The sequence below is a fragment of the Hyperolius riggenbachi genome, chromosome 5, assembly GCF_040937935.1.
Source record: "Hyperolius riggenbachi isolate aHypRig1 chromosome 5, aHypRig1.pri, whole genome shotgun sequence".
Classification (NCBI taxonomy): domain Eukaryota; kingdom Metazoa; phylum Chordata; class Amphibia; order Anura; family Hyperoliidae; genus Hyperolius; species Hyperolius riggenbachi.
Genome location: NC_090650.1, coordinates 396,072,090 through 396,090,620, shown reverse-complemented (window position 1 = coordinate 396,090,620; position 18,531 = coordinate 396,072,090). Strand labels below are relative to the sequence as shown.

Genomic DNA, 18,531 nt, shown 5'->3' with positions numbered 1-18,531 from the left:
GGGAAGTCTCATCTGGTTCCCTGTAGGTTCACCCACCTTCATATCTTAGCTGGATGTACAAGAGGTGGTAGATACAGTCCAGGGTGCGCTGGCGGATAAGCGGCAGAGAGTCTGAGCAACGAGGAGACAGTCGTCCAATCAGAAGCCCCAGATTGGAGAACGTGACTACAGACTGGGTGCAGAAAATGGAAAATGTCAGAAGATTCAGCTGTGAAACAGTCAAATATTATTGCTGAGGATCCCTCTAGCAGTTCCCTCAGTATGCAATATTCCCTTGGCTGCACTCTCTTTCAGAACCGGTGGTGGGAGAGCATGCTGTATTTGTTAGCACCAGGTTGGTGCTTTTAGAGGGGGTCACTATTTTCTTGCAGACTTCTAGGCACTCTCTTCAAGCACTTGCCCAGGGCTGAGGCATAAGGCCTTGTATAGGTATGGTGGGGAGTGCACAAGTTTGCAGTCTCTAAACTACCATCAGGGGTATAACTACAAATCATAGTCCTCCAGCAAAACTTTGATGGTGCACCCAATGTTTACACCCTTTGACCCTCGCAACCGGGGGACCCTTCATTCAAGGTCATATAACAAGAGAAGCCATCATAGTCTTTACACCCATAACAAGTGTAGCCACACAAAAAAAACAATTTGAAGGATGGGCCCTTTATTGGAGGAAGAGAAGGTTAGTATGGGACCCCTAACAACTCTGGGCCCCCTGCAGTTGCAGGAACTGCTTCCCTGTAGTTAAGCCACTGCCTACAATCTCTAGCCTACAGTCTCCACAACATGATCAAAACTAGAGAATACATTTGAATATCAGCAAATCAAACTGCTCATAAGACATTAGGCAACCAGTGCCAATAACTAGCAAAATAATCAGGATAGCCTGGAACGTGTTTCACAGGGTTTCTGATCTTTCATTGTTCACAATCAGTAGGATTTTCCAGCATGCAGGTCCAGCATTTAGGATCAGTGAAAAAAACAAATCTGTCAATAGGATGTTTTCCTTGCTTCGAAAGACATCCATGGCTACAATTACCAGGTAATGCCCAGTGATGCTGATCCAGGGATTTTATCTGATTGCCATCTGGAGTCGGGAAGGAATTTTTTCCCTTTTGGGGCTAATTGGACCATGCCTTGTAAGGGTTTTTCACCTTCCTCTGGATCAACAGGGACATATGAGGGAGCAGGCTGGTGTTGTACTTTGTTCTCTGGTTGAACTGGATGGACGTATGTCTTTTTTCAACCCAAATAACTATGTAACCATGTCAATAACCAGAAAAGCTGAGTTTAACAATAAATTAGGGATTCTCTGCTATTTTTCACAAAATAAAGCAAACAAAAAATACGAATGCGCTAGAAACAACCATCAACACTAAGTAATATCACATTTAACAAAACAACAGTATATTGGAACTGAAGTATTACACATTTCAAGTTTTCAACTGGATTTTTAACGATGATAAAAGATTAGACATCTTTGAAATGTTATCTGTAAAGGAAAATGAAATCTGGGAATCGGAAGATCACCCAGGGAGCCTTCTGTGGGGATCAGGGAACTGTCTGCGAGGAGTGGAGAAGCACACAAGGAGCTGTCTGCAGGCATCGGAGGATCACCCAGGGACCCGTCTGTGGAGACCGGGGGAAGGCTGTGGGCATTGGAGGAGAATATATTGAGCTATCTCCTTGGATCGAAGGATCATAAAGAGCTATCTGGAGACTGGCTGCTCATACAGAGACATCTATGATCTATGGCACCAAAAGTTCTTGTGTAAAGATTACATAGAAATATCTGCAGCCATACAAGAAGACCACACTAGAATCTGTAGGCACTGGAGGTTCATACAATATCTCAGCAAGTTTCTGAAGGGTAACCTGTGGACTCATGTTATCCTTACACTGACGTTCAGCTTCTGTAGATAGAACTCTAGGATTCCAGCGCTGACATCCATTGCTCTTTCACGCTCATGCTCCTTGCTGGACTTTATCCAAGGATTCAAGATCTACAAAGAACAAAACCGAAAACAATGAAGTGCAGCTTCTGATTCATCCAAACAGATCCCAAATGTCACCATACTAACCTGAAAAATGTCTTGTAGACCCTGTGGTGTTAGATTCCAAAGGATAAGACTCCTCAGCAAGTCTGTGAGGGCATCCATTGTTTCACGATAGAGTGTCTGCAAAGAGACAGAAGACAATCTGTAACTGGCCATGAACGCAGACTACTGGACAGCTCTATGAGAAGTATACCATCTAATGCTGGGAATACACCATTAGATATTTTAGGAAATAGATGGTTCGATGGTTAATTTCCATTTTCGATAATTTTTCTGATCAATTTCTCATAGAAGTGAGTGGAAACTGATAAGAAAAGATACGAAAGTCGATCGGAAAATCGATCATACAGTAAATCGGCTGAAAAATCTCATCGTGTATTACCAGCATAAGCAAACCCCAAAGTTCTACCCATTATTGTAGATTTTAAGAGTGGAGATTTGATGCAGATGTTGCTAAACTATAACAAACTATGAGAAATGTCCATGACCTGATTATTGTTATTGAGTATAGATTACAGTTTTGAGCACCGCACTATAGGAAGGATATTAACATACTAGAACAAATACAAAGAAGAGCAACAAAATTAATCGGGGGATGAAAGGTCTCACTTACCAAGAAAGGTTGGACAAACTGGGTTTATTTCGCTTGGATAAGGGTGGCAAAGAGGTGGCGTGTAATAAATACATCAGAGGGCAATAGATAGATGAGCTTTTTGTCCCTAGACTTGTGTAAAAGACAAGAGAACAGGATCCGTGTATGGAGGAAAGAAAGATTTTGCCCTCCATTCAAGGGGTTCTTTCCAGTAAGTTTACCACAGGAAATGGTAATGACAAATTCTATATTTGCATTTAAAAGAGGTTTGGATGCTTTCCTTGCATTGAAGTACATCCGCGGCTATAATTACTAGTTATTTCCCAGCAAAGTTGATCCAGGGATTTTATCTGACTGCCACCTGGAGTCAGGAAGGAATTTTTTACACGTAAACGTTAATTGGCCCAAGCCTTGTAGGATTTTTTTGCTTTCCCCTGGATCAACGGAGATATGGGAGGATGCAGGAGGGAGAGGTACCCAATGTTTACTTACGGTATTTTATTGAAAAAAAAAAAAAAAAAAGTGTTTTTCTCTGGTTGGACATGATGGACCAAACTATGAAACTATGTTATGTTTTACTATATTAAAGTTATAACTGCCAGTACACAAAATTGTGAGGAAACCTTTTAGTTGCACTGTTGTGAGAAGGAATTACAGACTAGCAACCAGGGCCGAGGCAGAGGCGAGAGAGGCTCCAGCCGCAGGGCGCAGTGTAGGAGGGGGCGCACAATTCACTCAGCTATCATTCCCCTATGGTATATGAAGCAGAGAGAAATAAGAAAAGGGGACACATGTCAGTGACTGCAAGCCAGAATATCAATGATTAAAGGGGTTCTGTGTTTTTTTTTTTAATAATAACTGACACTAATGCTGCATACACACTTGAGATAAAAGTCTTTGGAAAAAGCAAGATCACAGACCAATGTTACCCCCTTCCATGTAGCATGAGAGCCATAGTCTACACAGTTTATTCTATGGAGCTGAACTCCCCATCAGATAAAAATCTTTGCAAGATGCTGGACATAAAGATGCTGTACACATTCAACAAATCAGTATCTGCAAAATATCCGTTCCTGCAAAATGCATTCATAGTCCATGATATCTGCAGATCCTCGTACACACCTTTTTTTTTTTTTAATATAATCTTTATTTTGAATGAAAAGGGTGGTACATAGTCTTTACACATCATATAATCCCGCACAGGGGACCATTAGCTTGATATCAGGTGGTTAGAATTAATAATAACCGTCAAGTCATTTATTGATGCGTTTAGCAAATATACTTGTTATGAGCTTGTTTTGAATCGTACTTTTCCATCTTAATCTTCCTTATATTGTATTGTAGGCTCTTCCTTATTTTCTATTATGCCTGGTAAATTAGTTTAGGTGTTTCTGATGATGGTGTTGTACCCCCTTATTACCTTGAACATTAATATATCTACTCAACATTCTACATCTACTAACTTGTAACAGAACTGTGGAATCCACTACCCTAGGTGTCTTAGTGTTTTTTAGTCTGGGTCTAGGTGTTATTTACTACTTAGATTGTCATTGCACTAAGTTATGATATTCCGGAGACTCTTTAAAGTCCAGCCATAGAGCCCATTTAGTGTAGTGCTTTCGGTATTGGTCCCTACTTGTCATGACCGTATCTTCTATCGCCTCTATCTCGTTAACTTTCGTAATCCATTCCCTTACCAAGGGTGGGTTAATAGATTTCCATTTAATTGGGATAAGGCATTTTGCTGCGTTAAGCATGTGTGGTAGAGCAGTTTTCTTATAGTTACTGGAGCTATTGAGGTGTAGCAGTGCTTGCCAAGGTGAGTCCTGCACCTTCCAGGTAGTCACCCTTCTGCTGATGTCTAGTACTTGAGTCCAGAAGTCTCTTATCTTAGGGCAGGACCAGAACATATGGAGCATGGTCCCTTTTTCCCCACACTCCCTCCAACATCTATCCGAGTTAGCAGGGGACATCTGTGCTAGTTTAACTGGGGTCCTGTACCATCGCGATAGTATTTTAAAATTAGTCTCTTGCATTTTAGTATTGATTGTTGTGGTGAATGTATTTCCCATAATACTTTCTTTATCTCCAGCTACCAGTGGGGTGTCAATTTCTCTCTCCCAGGTTCTGAGGTATAGTAGGTTAGAGAAGTCATCTCTACTTCTAAGGAGTTTATATAGGTGGGAGATTGCATGTTCCTTTTTTTGGGAGCTGATGAATAGGGCTACCCACTCTCCTGCCTGAGCTTCATCGTCTAGAGAGATCATGTCTGTTTTACACCACGTTTTAATTTGGGTCAAGCGCCATATATCCAGAGGGAACTTCTTCTTTTCAGCTCTAAGTTCGAATATCGTTTTGAGTCTGTCTCTTTTCCAGAGGTGACCTAGGCACACTAGTTGGTCCCCCCTCCATGTTCCACACACCTTGTTTAACTGACATTCATCTGCATATCTGACAATCATCTGCAGATCTGAAGATCCATCCTGGTGGATCTGATCTGCAGATGAATGTCTGTTAAACAAGGTGTGTATGAGGATCTGCAGATATCAGACTATGAATGCATTTTGCAGGAACGGATCTTTTGTATGTGTACAGCATCCTTGTGTGCAGCATCTTGCAAAGAGTTTTCTCTGATAGGGAGTTCAACTCAATAGAATAGACTGTGTAGGTATGGCTCTCATACTACATGGAAGGGGGTAAAATTGGTCTGTGATCTTGCCTTTTCCAAAGACTTATCTCAAGTGTATATGTAGCCTTACCCGTGGCTTCTACCGGCCTCCTGCAGCTGTCCTGTCCCGCGCCGTCCTCTATGATCCTCCATTCCCCGCCGTCGTCACCTTTCAATTATTCGTCCAACTAGACGAATACAACTGCACCTGCGCGGCTGCAGTTGCACGTGTCCTAGCTCCCGCTTGCGTCTCCGGGAGCTTCCTGCGCAGGCACAGTATGAAGTTTTCTCGTACTGCACAATAAGCTCCCGGAGTCGCGAGCAGGAGCTAGGACCCGCGCAACTGCAGCCGCGCAGGCGCAGTTGTATTCGTCTAGGTGGACGAATAATTGAACGTTGACGGCGGCGGGGAATGGAGGATCATAGAGGACAGCGCGGGACAGGACAGCAGCAGGGGGCCACCTTTAAGGTGTTTGGGGGGTTGGGGGCCCTGGGGCACCAGTTAGTCTAATAGTTAGTGTGTGATGGCTGGGGTGGGAGGGATGGAGGGGTGCACTTTGGTGTCTCAGCCTTGGGTGCTGGAGGACCTTGTCCCGGCTGTGCTAGCAACTATGATGATGTCACGATAATGACATCCTGTTTATCAACGTACAATGATGCCTTGACAAATGGATTCTCAGGTTGTATTTTTTTTGTTGCCAATTACAGTCCTGATGCCTGGACTGTCTTATCCTCCACAGCATGACATCACAGTCACTAGAGGCTTAAGTGTGGAGTCCATTACTCCATGTCTACTGAAGGTACACAGAAGAAGACTGGTGTGATCACCTGTGACATCATGCAAGGGGAGGGGTTTAATGCTCAAAGGAATAATAAAAGGTCAGACTAGGACAACAGAACAGAGAGGGATCTGGAGGCTTACATATGTATTTACTTTTAAAAAATACAGATTGCCTGGCTGTCCTGCTGATCATCTGCATCTCTGTCATACTTTTGCCCACAGACCCTTATCGAGCATGCAAGTCAGATGTTTCTGATTGAAGTCTGACTGGATTAGCTGCATGCAGGTTTCGGGCGGGTGTGATCCATATACTATTGAAGCCAAAGAAATCATCAGGACTGCCAGGCAATTGGCATTATTTAAAGAGAGACTGAAGCAATTTAAAATACCTTATTCAGCAGGCAACTTCAGCATTACAATCCAAACTGATTCGCTGCATCCCCGCAGCAGAACAAGGTCTTTATCCCCCATGAAATCCCGGGGAAAAATTCCACGACTTTCCAGGCCGTGGATTTTGCTGCCCAGGGGAGGCAGGGCTTAGCGCTATAGCTCTGCCTCCAGTCCAGTCAATCGCCACCTCTCCCCACCCCTCTCAGTGAAAGAAGACTGAGTGGGGCGGGGAGGGGCGGAGTTTGACTGAAGCAGAGGCAGAGCTACAGCGCAAAGCTCTGCCTCTACCAGGAAGGATAGAATTTTGCCCCCGGAATGCGGCAAATCAGTTTGGATTATAATGCTGAAGCTGCCTGCTGAATAAAAACAGGTATTCTAAATCGCGTCAGACTCTAAGAGGAAATAAATATGGCAGCCTTCATATGCCTCTCACTTCAGGTGCGATTTAAATAAAGCAGAAAGTTTTTGCCCCGTATGAGGTCTCTAATGATATCAATATCACAGAGTTCCTGCCCTCATCCCCGCTGTCAGTACCCATCCAGAGGGCAGATCTCATAAGGGTGGACTGGTGCACTCACCTCTTTATGCAGTTCACCGAGATTTCCATGGCCAATTGGTGGCAGAGGGAAGACGCTGGAGAGGGCGGTATTAATCAGGTCCACCTTGCTGGCATCAGTCAGAGGAGGCTCCAGTTTACTGATCATATGTTAAGAACATTTTCACCATTAAGTCACTTTCTGCAAAATCCAAGCTCTTTGAAAAATTCAAAAACGACCAGTGCCTGTTGGTTTTTTTCAAACTTCTTAACATTCTGAGACTCTTAATGATATACAGTAGAATCCATTTATAGTAAATTTCAAGGGACCGGGCCAAGTAGTTAACCATCTCAGAATCTTACTATATCAGGATTGGACATACATTGTATATTCATGCAGGCACATTGTCAGGACCTGGGGACTGAGTTTACCATAGCCAGAGATTTACTATATCAGAGTTTATTATAATGAGAGTCTACTGTACTTAAAGAGACACTGAAGCGAAAAAAAAATATATGATATAATGAATTGGATGTGTACTATGAATAATTACTAGAAGTTTAGCAGCAAAGAAAATATTCTCATATTTTCATTTTCAGGTGTTTTTTTCAAACATTGCATCATTCTATAATATGTGCAGATTACACAACACTCAGCATTCAAAAGGATTCTTTCAGAGCAGTCTGTGAACTAATGACCTCTCCTCTGGCAGAGAAAAAGTAAATAGTTCAATAACACTTGAGATAATAAAAGTCAGATAATAGCCCTCTCCACGACTTTGAAAGTCGTAGAGCTTAATGGCTTTTTTGTATAGAGATAACAACTGGAGTTTCTTAAATCTTCCTGTACTGGAAACAATTAGACTGATGTATCTGATCTTAATGTTTTATTTCTTAGCTGTGCTACACATGCAAATCATAATATCATCATTTTTTTTTCGCTTCAGTGTCTCTTTAAGAATACACTTGACCCAAAGCAACTCTACACAAGGTAAGTATAAGTCATATATATTTTAGACAAGTGTCTTAATAAATGGATTTACACATGGTTAGCCTTTCTGGTTTATGAGGTGGGCTAACAGAGAGAGTGACGTTGAGTGATATACAAGTTACAAAGAGACTATCTGGTGAGCAGGGAATTTAAGGGGGGGGTGACCCCTACTCCCTGGTGGAAGTGTTTGCTTCCACTGCCTGATGTTTTAGTGTGCGGTTGTGGAAGCACTTGGGTGGAATAGCAAAGTATATACATCCTGCACTATGGTGTAAACTTGCAGTCTTATATCTTGTTTCTGCACAAGATAGGCACAGAGGAATGTTCTTGCTGGATCTATATACCTCTGTGCCTTGTCTGTTGCTCTCTTGGCTTGTTCCCCCCCGGTCCCTGAAATAAACCCTTAAAATATTTAAAAAACTTCAGCTTTAGCTGAAAATTAGACAGGAAGAGGCAGGCTTGGGGCTGTGTTCCCTCCCATCATTCTCACATTCCCTACTCCTCCTACCCCATTAAAGGAAATGAATGAGGTGGGGAATGGGAGAGTGATAGGTGGGAACATAGCCACAAGCCTGCCTCTTCCGGTCTTAAAATTTGACTTTACCCAAAAGTCAGATTATTCAAGACGTGATTATGGGGAACAGGAGGAACAAGGAGAGGAACGGACAAGGCACAGAGGTATGTGAATCCAGCATGAACATACCTCTGTGCTTACCTAAGTTAGCTTTGTCTTGAGTCCAGTATCCTTTAACGCATTATGATTCTTTCCGGATTTTAGAGTCTAAAAGTGGTGCAATTTTTTTTCCACCCTTTCAGACCCTAAAACCTGGAAAAAAAAAAATCATGCTGCCAAGAAGATCTGCAGCAGTTTTACAAATCACTCACCTCCCTGGCTCCGACGCTGCAGTTATACTTCCATCCTCCGGTTGGCGCTGCAACTCTAAAGGGAAATTGCCGGCCGTCATCATGACTACAGCCAGCGATCTCACCAGGAGGAAGCAGAGCCCTGGAGGAGAGGAAGAAGAATGGCGGCTGACATCGGGATCCCCCGGGAGGTATGTAGAAATGCCCACTGCGTGCTATACTCTGGACACAGCCTCCCGTGGGTAACCCGAGCAGAGGCCGGGATTACCGACCCTAGTTTGGGGTTACCGACCCTAGTTTGGGATTACCGACCCTATCTTGGGATTACCGACCCTAGTTTGGGATTACCGACCCTAGCTTGGGATTACCGACCCTAGCTTGGGATTACCGACCCTAGCTTGGGAGGTTAAAGAATGCCTGAATTTAAAATTGAGCAAAGCAAATTCTAACAGCAATCAGGATAATTGAATAGCAAATGTTGTAAAGAAGTATAGGTCTCCTCTCGGGTTCCCCCTAAGCAGTGTTCCCCAGCCCTGTCCTCAAGGCCCACCAGCAGTATGTTTTGTGGAAATCCAGAGGTAGTTAATTAGTTTTGCTGAGGCACTAATTACCTCACCTGTGAATGTTTGTGGTTTCCTGTAAAGCATATAATGTTGGTGGGCCTTGAGGACAGGGTTGGGAAACACTACTTTAAGGCACATCCGAAGTGGGAAGGGAGTCTTTAGATACTTTCCTTATTAGTTGAAAGCCTATGCATGGTCCAGAGGCTTCCTAGAACATCAAAGAGCCCACTGTTCCAGCACAGGGTTCTTTATCTTCTGGCCACGCTCCATGACTAGGCATGCACAATAGGACAAAGTTGCACATACATAGCTTTTTTCCTTTATGCACAATTTCTTATTTTTACTGGGCATGCACAGACCTTACTTACACATGCTTAGTCCAGATGCACTCGTCCAAGGCTTGAAAAAAACCTATTAGACTGGCGCAAGTTAAATAGGTATAGAATTGACCCTGCTCTGGAGTGGTGGGTTGCAGGAGAATCCAGGAAGCCTCTGGACTATCCTTAGGCTTCACACTACTAAGGTAAGTATCTAACTTTTTTTCCACAATTTAGGAAATAAGTTGCAATAGGCTACATTTCACTGTCCACAAATCTAAACACAGCCTCAGCAGGATACACTAGATAGGTGCAGGCCACGAGTACCCGGTGGCGGAGTGGTGTCTTCAGGCTATCCACCGGTTCCAGCTTCAGAAACTCCTAGCAAAACAACGGACAAGTCTGAGTGTTACAAATGTCTCAAAGCTCCCCAGATAACAAGCCAAAGGATGTCTCCTGACTCACCACCAGCTGTGAGATCAGCTCTGCCTTGCGACTGAAGTGGAAAAAGCCAGCCTGTGAGCTGTTACAGACGGCCAGGGCGATCATGGAGATGCTTCGGATGAGGCACAGTTTCAGGGTCAGGTCCTGAGTCATAGGAAACAGCAGACATGTGAAGGAAGAATAGAAATGCTGGCCAGCATTACAGAACATACAACACAGATCAGATTATGGACAAGGCAGACATTGAAGCATCACAAAACCCGAGAGGTAGGTTTGTCCTATACGAAAAACACAAATCCAAATCACACATTACATAGACAGGGAAAGTCTCAGGAGACGCAGAAGTCTACAACAGACACATTTATAAGGCATTAGACAAAGTGATACAAGGGCTTCAAAGTAAGAACTCCTTTAAGAAACAAACAAGAAGCTGCCAGAGGTTCCTTCATACAAAAAGGTACAAATGATGATATCCAATAACCTCACTGCCTTGGATAATGACCTGCACAACACAGCAAATAAGCCCACAAGTGTCAGCCACCAAAAAACAATAATATGGTATCAGGTTCCGACACTGAAGAACACTATAGTGACTGCATTTAGGGCGGCTTTCCACTTGTGTCGAGCGGCCGTCTCCGAGATAGACACTGGCATTTGTGCTCTGCGATTAAACATCGGAACCCCTCTAACTATGCCATGTATGCCTATGGGGATGTGGATGAAGTGTTCAAAAATCTGTGACAGTGCTTCAGTTTTTCCACTGCATGCGATTTCAGAAGCAGCCTATTGATTTCAATAGGCTGGGATTCCAGTTCCAAATTAGTGTGCAGGAAACTGCTGCAAACTACCCCAAGTGGAAATGAACCCCAAATTCGCTAATACCAATGTCAAAACCAACTGTACTTCCTTGATAGCACTACCTGAACATCCACATAATCAGAGTATATGAGAAATTCAGGATGGCCTGGAGTGGAAATACGTGCGGGTGCTGAGGTCGGGCTCAGGAATACCGGCTTTTGTTAGAAACAGACTTACAAACACACAGAACCTGAGTATAAATACTACAGAAAGAGAGTCCAAATATCAACATGATGACGATGGCGCTTTATGAAATAGTACTGAGGTCCATGTCCCAAGATGACACCTGCTAGAGTTTTTGAAAGCCCTACTAAGCTAGTGAAAACAGAAGACATCTAGAATATATCGTACTGGTGATTCAAGGACCCCGACTCCAGTACTATGAAGAAACTGGAAACACCAAACCTCTCCAGTAAGACAGAATGTTGGCTCCCTCTGAGCTCCTCCAATGCCAGTTATCAGCTTGATTGAGTGGACTATCATTTGTGTAACACCGCTGTGAGGAATAAATGCAAAGAAAGGCACAGCGGAAATTTGAGTGCTGAAAATATCATCAAAATTACTGAAAGTCTACTATAATGCTCTATGGGCTTGATTCACAAAAGCGTGTTAACTGTTAGCACGCTAGTGAAAAGCTACTTATCACGTGCAAACTGCCTCTTCGCGTGCTAATGCGCACGTAATAGTTTGCGCCCGTAAAGTTTAGTGCGCATAAAGTTTTGCGCACGTAAAGTTTTATGCGCCCATTAAACCCTATGCGACTTTCCGAGTTAATTCCTCAAAACGGTGCTAACCTACTTAGTGCAATGGTTATCACGCCAAAAAGTCTTTAGGCGTGCTAACTAGGTTAGCACCGCTTTGTGAATCAAGCCCTATGTAATTACGATAGTACAATATCGGCAACAATCGTCTCACTTGACACTGTTCTCACTTGAAACATTCCTTCTATCTATGCCCGAATACTAACCCCCCCACCCACCACCACCTCCGATTCTTATCCCTAACCGAACACCCCTTCCAAACGAAAAGCCTAATCTTAATTAACCCTCCCCCACCCCCCACCATCTCAATCAATACCAAGTCCTAACCAACCACCCTCCCAACCAAAGCCTAATCCTAACCGACCCACCTCTCCTCAACCAATGCCAAGCTCTAACCAACCCCCTCCCAACCCAATCCTAACCCTAACCAACCCACCCTTCCAAACAATGCCTAATCTTAACCACTCCCACCCTATATCTAACCACCCTCCCACGCAATGCCTAGACCTAACCATCCCACCTAACCAAAGCCTAATCCTAACTGCCCCCCCCCCGCCACGTATACCTACCCTACCCCGACCTGCACAACAAATTCCCCCTCCCAACTCATTGCTAACCTTAACTGACCCCCTCTTCCAACCAACGCCTAACTAACTGACCTCCACCCCTTCCAACCAATGCCTTACCCTAAACAACCCCCCCTCCCTGCAATCACCACTGCCACCTTTGTTATGTAATCGCACTGGGTATGTTTGGGCACCGGCATAGGTGCCCATGTTAAAAGCCTTAATTAGTGGGCACCGGGGCCAACGCTATGTTAACTGCAGCAACAAACAGCGCGTTTGGAGAACGAATATCTATACATTTTACAAACTACAAGAAACTAAATTAATTTTCAATAAATGCACATGAGTATCATCACTGGAAGACGATACAGCCCCAACAATGCAAGTCTTTAGTAAGTGTATGCCTGCTGCCTGTTGAGGCAATTTGATAAAAACAATTGTTTGTAAAGAAAAATCGAAAGCCTCTTCGTTCAAGAAATGAGACCAAATTACCCTTTAGGGATCAGGAATGGTAGATTTTTCTGATCAATTTTCCTGAAAATTGAATGGTGTAGGGTAGATTGAAAAAAATTGACAGTTTTCAATCTATTTTTTTTTTAATTGAGGGAAAAAAATTGAACACGTGCAAATTGGGGGGAAAAATGTAACACGTGTGGTCAATTGGTCAGATTTTTCAAATGTTACAATTAACCAGAAAAAATTGATTGTAACTCTTGAAATTAAAATAGATATTTAAAAAATTGTATGGTGTGTGGTCATTCAGCACCACAGGGGAAACCAGTTGTGTCACTAAAATGCGCAGTGGAAACCTACTGTGGTCAGCAGGATGTGGATAATGTCACATTTATTTAAAAGTCTGCATTACAAGTTATGGTTTGCTTTAATAACGAAGACTTTGGCCAAGGTTCAAAATCCGAACCTTATTAAGTTTATTTTGCTCAAGGTTTTCGGTACAGACCCATCTCTCCAGCCCGTGTAAAAAAGTGAGAACAGAAACAGGAGAAAGCGAAATGCTGCATTTGGAGAAAGCTTTGTCCTTGCGGTTGTAATCAAACAATCCCATTTCAGACAGTTAATCCCGGCTGGATTCCCCGGTAAGATCATTATTATTATTGCAGTAACCTCTACCACTGTTATCTCAGCACTGGCAGAGTCCGCGACACCACCAAATGAAATCATATAGTAAATAACAGATTGGAAGGAGGACAGTGACGTCACCCAGAAGTTACGGGCTTGCGAGATTAGTGGAAGGTGAATAGTAACAGATGTGAAGCAAGGTATTAAATCACCTTCACCCTGAAAAACACTGCAGTGGCAACACGAGGTCACAGGGAATATCCTGAGGAGGATGGCCTATTATGATTTATAGTCCAGAAAGACCCAGCAAAACAATATGGAGAGGGAGGGACGCGAGATGTCCACAGAAAGCAAGCCGGAGAGATACACTACGAATGGAAAAACTAAAGGCCCAGAACAGTTACGCAATTCTTCCGACAGCCGGCAATTTTTTGAGCAATGCGCAAACATTTCCGCAATGTGGGTACAGGCGGACGATTACACAAACGATGTTTGTCGGCACGCAGAGATAATGACCATCAGGGCAGATTTGATCTTTAAAAGGAACCGAGTAAAATTATTTCAAATAAACACATAATGTACCTGCAAATGAATATTACCTACTTACCCTCACCGTCAGTTCCTCTCAGAAGCTCACTCATCAGGACAACTGATGAGCAAGATAATGTACATGCTTCCCTGTGGCTCAAGTGGACAGTACTACAGTTTAACAGTGTGCTGACCAGGAAGCTGTTATGGGGTAATGGCAATTTTCAAAATGGAGGATGGAGAAATCCATCGATCACAGTGGACAAACAGAGAGGAGAACGAAATTAAAGGGAACCCGAGGTGAGAGGGATATGGAGGCTGCCATATTCATTTGCTTCTAAACTATACCAGTTGCCTGACAGTCTTCCTGATCTTGTGTATCTAATACTTTTAGCCATAAGACCCTGAACAAGCTTGCTGCAAATCAGGTACTCTGAATCAGCTGGTTTTACTGGACTACCCATAGGCTTGTTCTAGGGCTTTGACTCAGACTCCACTTATGCCAGAAGATCAACAGGGCTGCCAGGCAACTTGCATTGTTTACAAGGAAATAAACATGGCAACCTCCATATCCCTCTCACCTTGGGTTCCCTTTAATGAAGTAGACTCTGCGGTAGGCAAGTATGATGCGTGTATGTTTTTTTTTCACTTTTAATTTTTAGTTCAGGTATGCTTTAAGCTCCCTGATGACTCCTGCGCAAACTGCTGCGATCGTTGTTGTACTCTTGCTCATGCCATGTGACGTTGCGTGTATGCACCAGCAGGCAGCTGCATCAGGAAACGTTTGTTGTTGGGGGACTTCGCCGTGATCCACCTTACTGCATTGTTAGGTGAGTATTCGGTTTTATGTATCGTATGCGATTACTAGTTTTGTATGTACATAGCACTGATATCGTCTGCAGCACTCTACAGAGCATTGAGTCAGTAGGGTGCCCATACATTACGTGATATGCAGCAACAATATACAGCAGATTTGATCATAGTGATTAAACCTGCAAGAGATCGATGTCGCAACCTGGCCGCCCAATTGTAATTTCAATTGATTTCTGGTCAAAATCAATCCAAATTATCGATCCGGCATGGTGAAGAGATCTCACATTAAATTTCTCAACGACTGATGGATCCGCGGTCGGTCACCCCCATTGCAGGCTCACCTAAAGGTATCCATACACTCATCGATTTCTGCCATCGATCTAATCAAATCAGCTAGAAATCGATGTAGCAGGCAGCATGATAGATTGACCAATTTCTGGCCGAATTCCAACGATTTATTCGATCATTCCAGACAGAAACTCTAGGTCGATCGGTTGCTGGCAGCAGGTCGATGCCCCATAGTGTTGCATTGGATCACAAAGTGCAACACTGAATTTCGATGGCTTTTCAATAGATTTTATACTGAAATCTATTGGAAATCTGTTTCTAGTGTGTGGCACACATCAGATAATCTATCTGATGGTCGAATCTGATGGAAATCTGTAAGTGTATGGCCACCTTTAGGGAGGGTTCAAATGGGGTCAGGTTGGGGAATAGCAAAATATCTCTAAAAATTACCAATATTTTACTATTTGTAATTGCACAGAGCCTAATCGTAGAAGGTCTGTAGTTTTACTGATATTCTTCTACTAGCGACTAACTCAGGCTGCATCCCTTACATACAACAGAGAAGACACGCTCTTTCTGGACAACACAGCTCAGTAGAACTTTCTAAGCTCTGTGGAACGGGCAGGGAGAGGTTAATTCTGCGGTAGCGTGTCCTGCACGTGGTGTCATGTGCATGAGTGGGAGTGAGGGGTCCCCGGGGGCCACTAAGTGCAGACAGAGAATCCGTTCAGCGGAAACTATACAGAAAGGAGGAAGCCCAGAACTTCCCATTACTATTTAACAACTGTCTGCTTCAGCCGAATCCTGCTAACTACCTGTCACAAGCGCTGGGTCCTGCTAACTACCTACATGCCATCGCTCATTAATGGTCTGACCACGCCATGACCTACTAACCTCATCATTAAAGAAAACAGTACTGAGCCCACCTAACTGCTTACCTTTCACAAACTCTTAAAGAGGAACTGTAGTGAAAACAACAATTGTTATATTTCACAATATTTATTTACTGTATTTTCCTGCGTAGAAGACTACTTTTTAACCTTTGAAAATCTTCTAAAAAGTTGGGGGTCGTCTTATACGCTGGGTGTCATTGATGCTGCTGAGGACTGTAGTGACTCAGCGCAGGCACGCATGTGCGCGATCTGAGAGGCAGAGGAAGTAAATAGGATACAAGGGTGGGCCAGAAGGGTGTAAGAGGCGTGTTTTATGGGCACAGAGCAATTTATTCTTCCATACCTCTCTGATAAACAGGGAGAGAGGGAGAGCTGACCAATCCGCTTAGAGAGTGGGAGAGGGAGAGTTGACCAATCCAACCAGTCATTCACATATATACGGTTATATACTGGGTACCATATACAGTACAGCACCAGTATATGATGTTTTTTAATATTTATTTTGTGTGCGTTGGAAGAGGGGTAGTCTTATACGGCGAGTATATCCCAAACTCTATACTTTAACTGGAAAAGTTGGGGGGTCGTCTTGTAAGCCCAGTCGTCTTATACGCCGGCATATACGGTATTATTTATTGTACTTATAAAGCGCCAACATATTACGTAGCGCTGATTCATTTATAGGTTTAGTCAGTGTTTGCCTATAGTAAAATCTTTCCTCTTTCTGATGTACATTTTGTATCCCTGGTGGTGACATCTTTAGTTCTGCCAGGTGATCTGTATGGAATGTTCGTTACTGAGAGTTCTATGCACAGAGGGATATTGCTTGCTTGGCAGTTGGAAAAAGCTGTCATTTCCCTACAATGCAACCATGTTCACAGACAGCAAACTGTCAGGACCATGGTCATGACATCAGATTGTGGGAGGAGTTTCACCAAAATATCAGCCACACAGATCCCCTGATGATCTGTTTGAGAAGAAGTAAAGATTTATCATGGGAAAGGGGGTATCTGCTACGGATTGGGTTGAAGTTCAATCTTTGGTTAACCTTCTTTAAAATCTGCCTTAGTCAAAGTCACTGAATGCTACTATTGCTACAGACTAGTCACCATGCTGAGCTCTGCTAATTAACCTACACCTAGCACCTCTGAAATCTAACTTTTTGTTGTTGAGGCCCGGTTATGGTCTTTTATTAAAACACTCGTCAATTTTACCAAACTAAAACCTCAGACACACACTAGAGAAAACTTTTCCAAACAAAGAAAGAAGACAATTGAGAGCCCACCATAGTGTAGTATGTTCAATGAAGGTTTAAATATAATATAGATGTAAGACTGCTACTCACAGAGGTGGGTAAACTCCAAGGCAACCACTGTATATGCTGAAGGGGAAATTGACCTGTCCCCACACCTCAGAGGGACTTTGCCTGTTGGATCGGATAATAGTCGCTTTTTTTTTTATTGCATGAGGAAGCGCGTTGGTCACTCACGAAACATGTTGTAGCATGGTTGGAGTAAAAATAAAGGTTTGTTCTTAATTTTCTGTTCTGAAATTGACTTATAGAGTCCACCACTACCCTCATTTTTATCCTGTTTTTAATATATTTTATTCTGCCCTGGTGCCTCTGTTTCAACGTTATTACTGGAGAAAACTTAGCCAAGACGATCATTCTGAATCATTTCAGATGAGAATTTGGCATGTGTACAGCTGCCCCACCATGGTGATCACGAACATGTGGATTGTGTTTTGCGCCACTCGCCAATTTACTGCCCACCATTCCTCCTCTCTATTGAACAGTGCATGCCACTCATTTACATTTTCTCTACAGGGTTCATTCCATGGAATGTCACCAACGATTTATCAATGATTGTTAAAGGGGCACTATGGCAAAAAATTGTAATATTTAAAATATGTGCAAACATACATATAAGAAGTACATTTGTTCAGGAGTAAAAACAAGCCATAAATTACTTTTCTCCTATTTTGCGGTCACTTACAGTAGTTAGTAGAAAGCTGACAGAAATGACAGGTTTTGGACCAGTCCATCCCTTCATAGGGGATTCCCAGCAAGGCTTTTATTCTTTATAAAGATATTCCTTAAAGGATACCACAACTGACATGTGGCATAATGAGATAGACATGTGTATGTACAGTGCCTAGCACACAAATAACTATGCTGTGTTCCTTTTTTTCTTTCTCTGCCTGAAAGAGGTAAATATCAGGTATGTAAGTGGCTGACTCAGTCCTGACTCAGACAGGAAGTGCCTACAGTGTGACCCTCACTGATAAGAATTTCCCCCTTTTTTATCTCTTTCTTGCTCTCAGAAGTCAATTTCTTCTAGGAAAGTGTTTTATAGTTGGAATTTCTTATCAGTGAAGGTCACACTGTAGTCACTTCCTGTCTGAGTCAGGACTGAGTCAGCCACTTACATACCTGATATTTACCTATTTCAGGCAGAGAAAGAAAAAAAGGAACACAGCATAGTTATTTGTGTGCTAGGCACTGTACATACCCATGTCTATCTCATTATGCCACATGTCAGTTGTGGTATCC

The 18,531-nt window shown here is 43.0% G+C and overlaps 1 protein-coding gene across 4 annotated transcripts in view; it reads right to left on the bottom strand.

Annotated features, from left to right (window-relative positions):
- MROH1 (maestro heat like repeat family member 1) overlaps positions 1-18,531 on the bottom strand; it is a 228,522-nt gene that overhangs the window by 60,419 nt on the left and 149,572 nt on the right. For all 4 annotated transcript variants that reach the window (XM_068237842.1, XM_068237840.1, XM_068237843.1 and 1 more), the window contains 6 exons: positions 10,218-10,340; positions 10,054-10,133; positions 7,061-7,178; positions 2,076-2,171; positions 1,893-1,997; positions 37-172 (listed from right to left, as the gene is read on the bottom strand). In XM_068237842.1, coding sequence (XP_068093943.1) covers positions 37-172; positions 1,893-1,997; positions 2,076-2,171; positions 7,061-7,178; positions 10,054-10,133; positions 10,218-10,340 — 658 coding nt within the window. The remainder of the gene's footprint in view (positions 1-36; positions 173-1,892; positions 1,998-2,075; positions 2,172-7,060; positions 7,179-10,053; positions 10,134-10,217; positions 10,341-18,531) is intronic.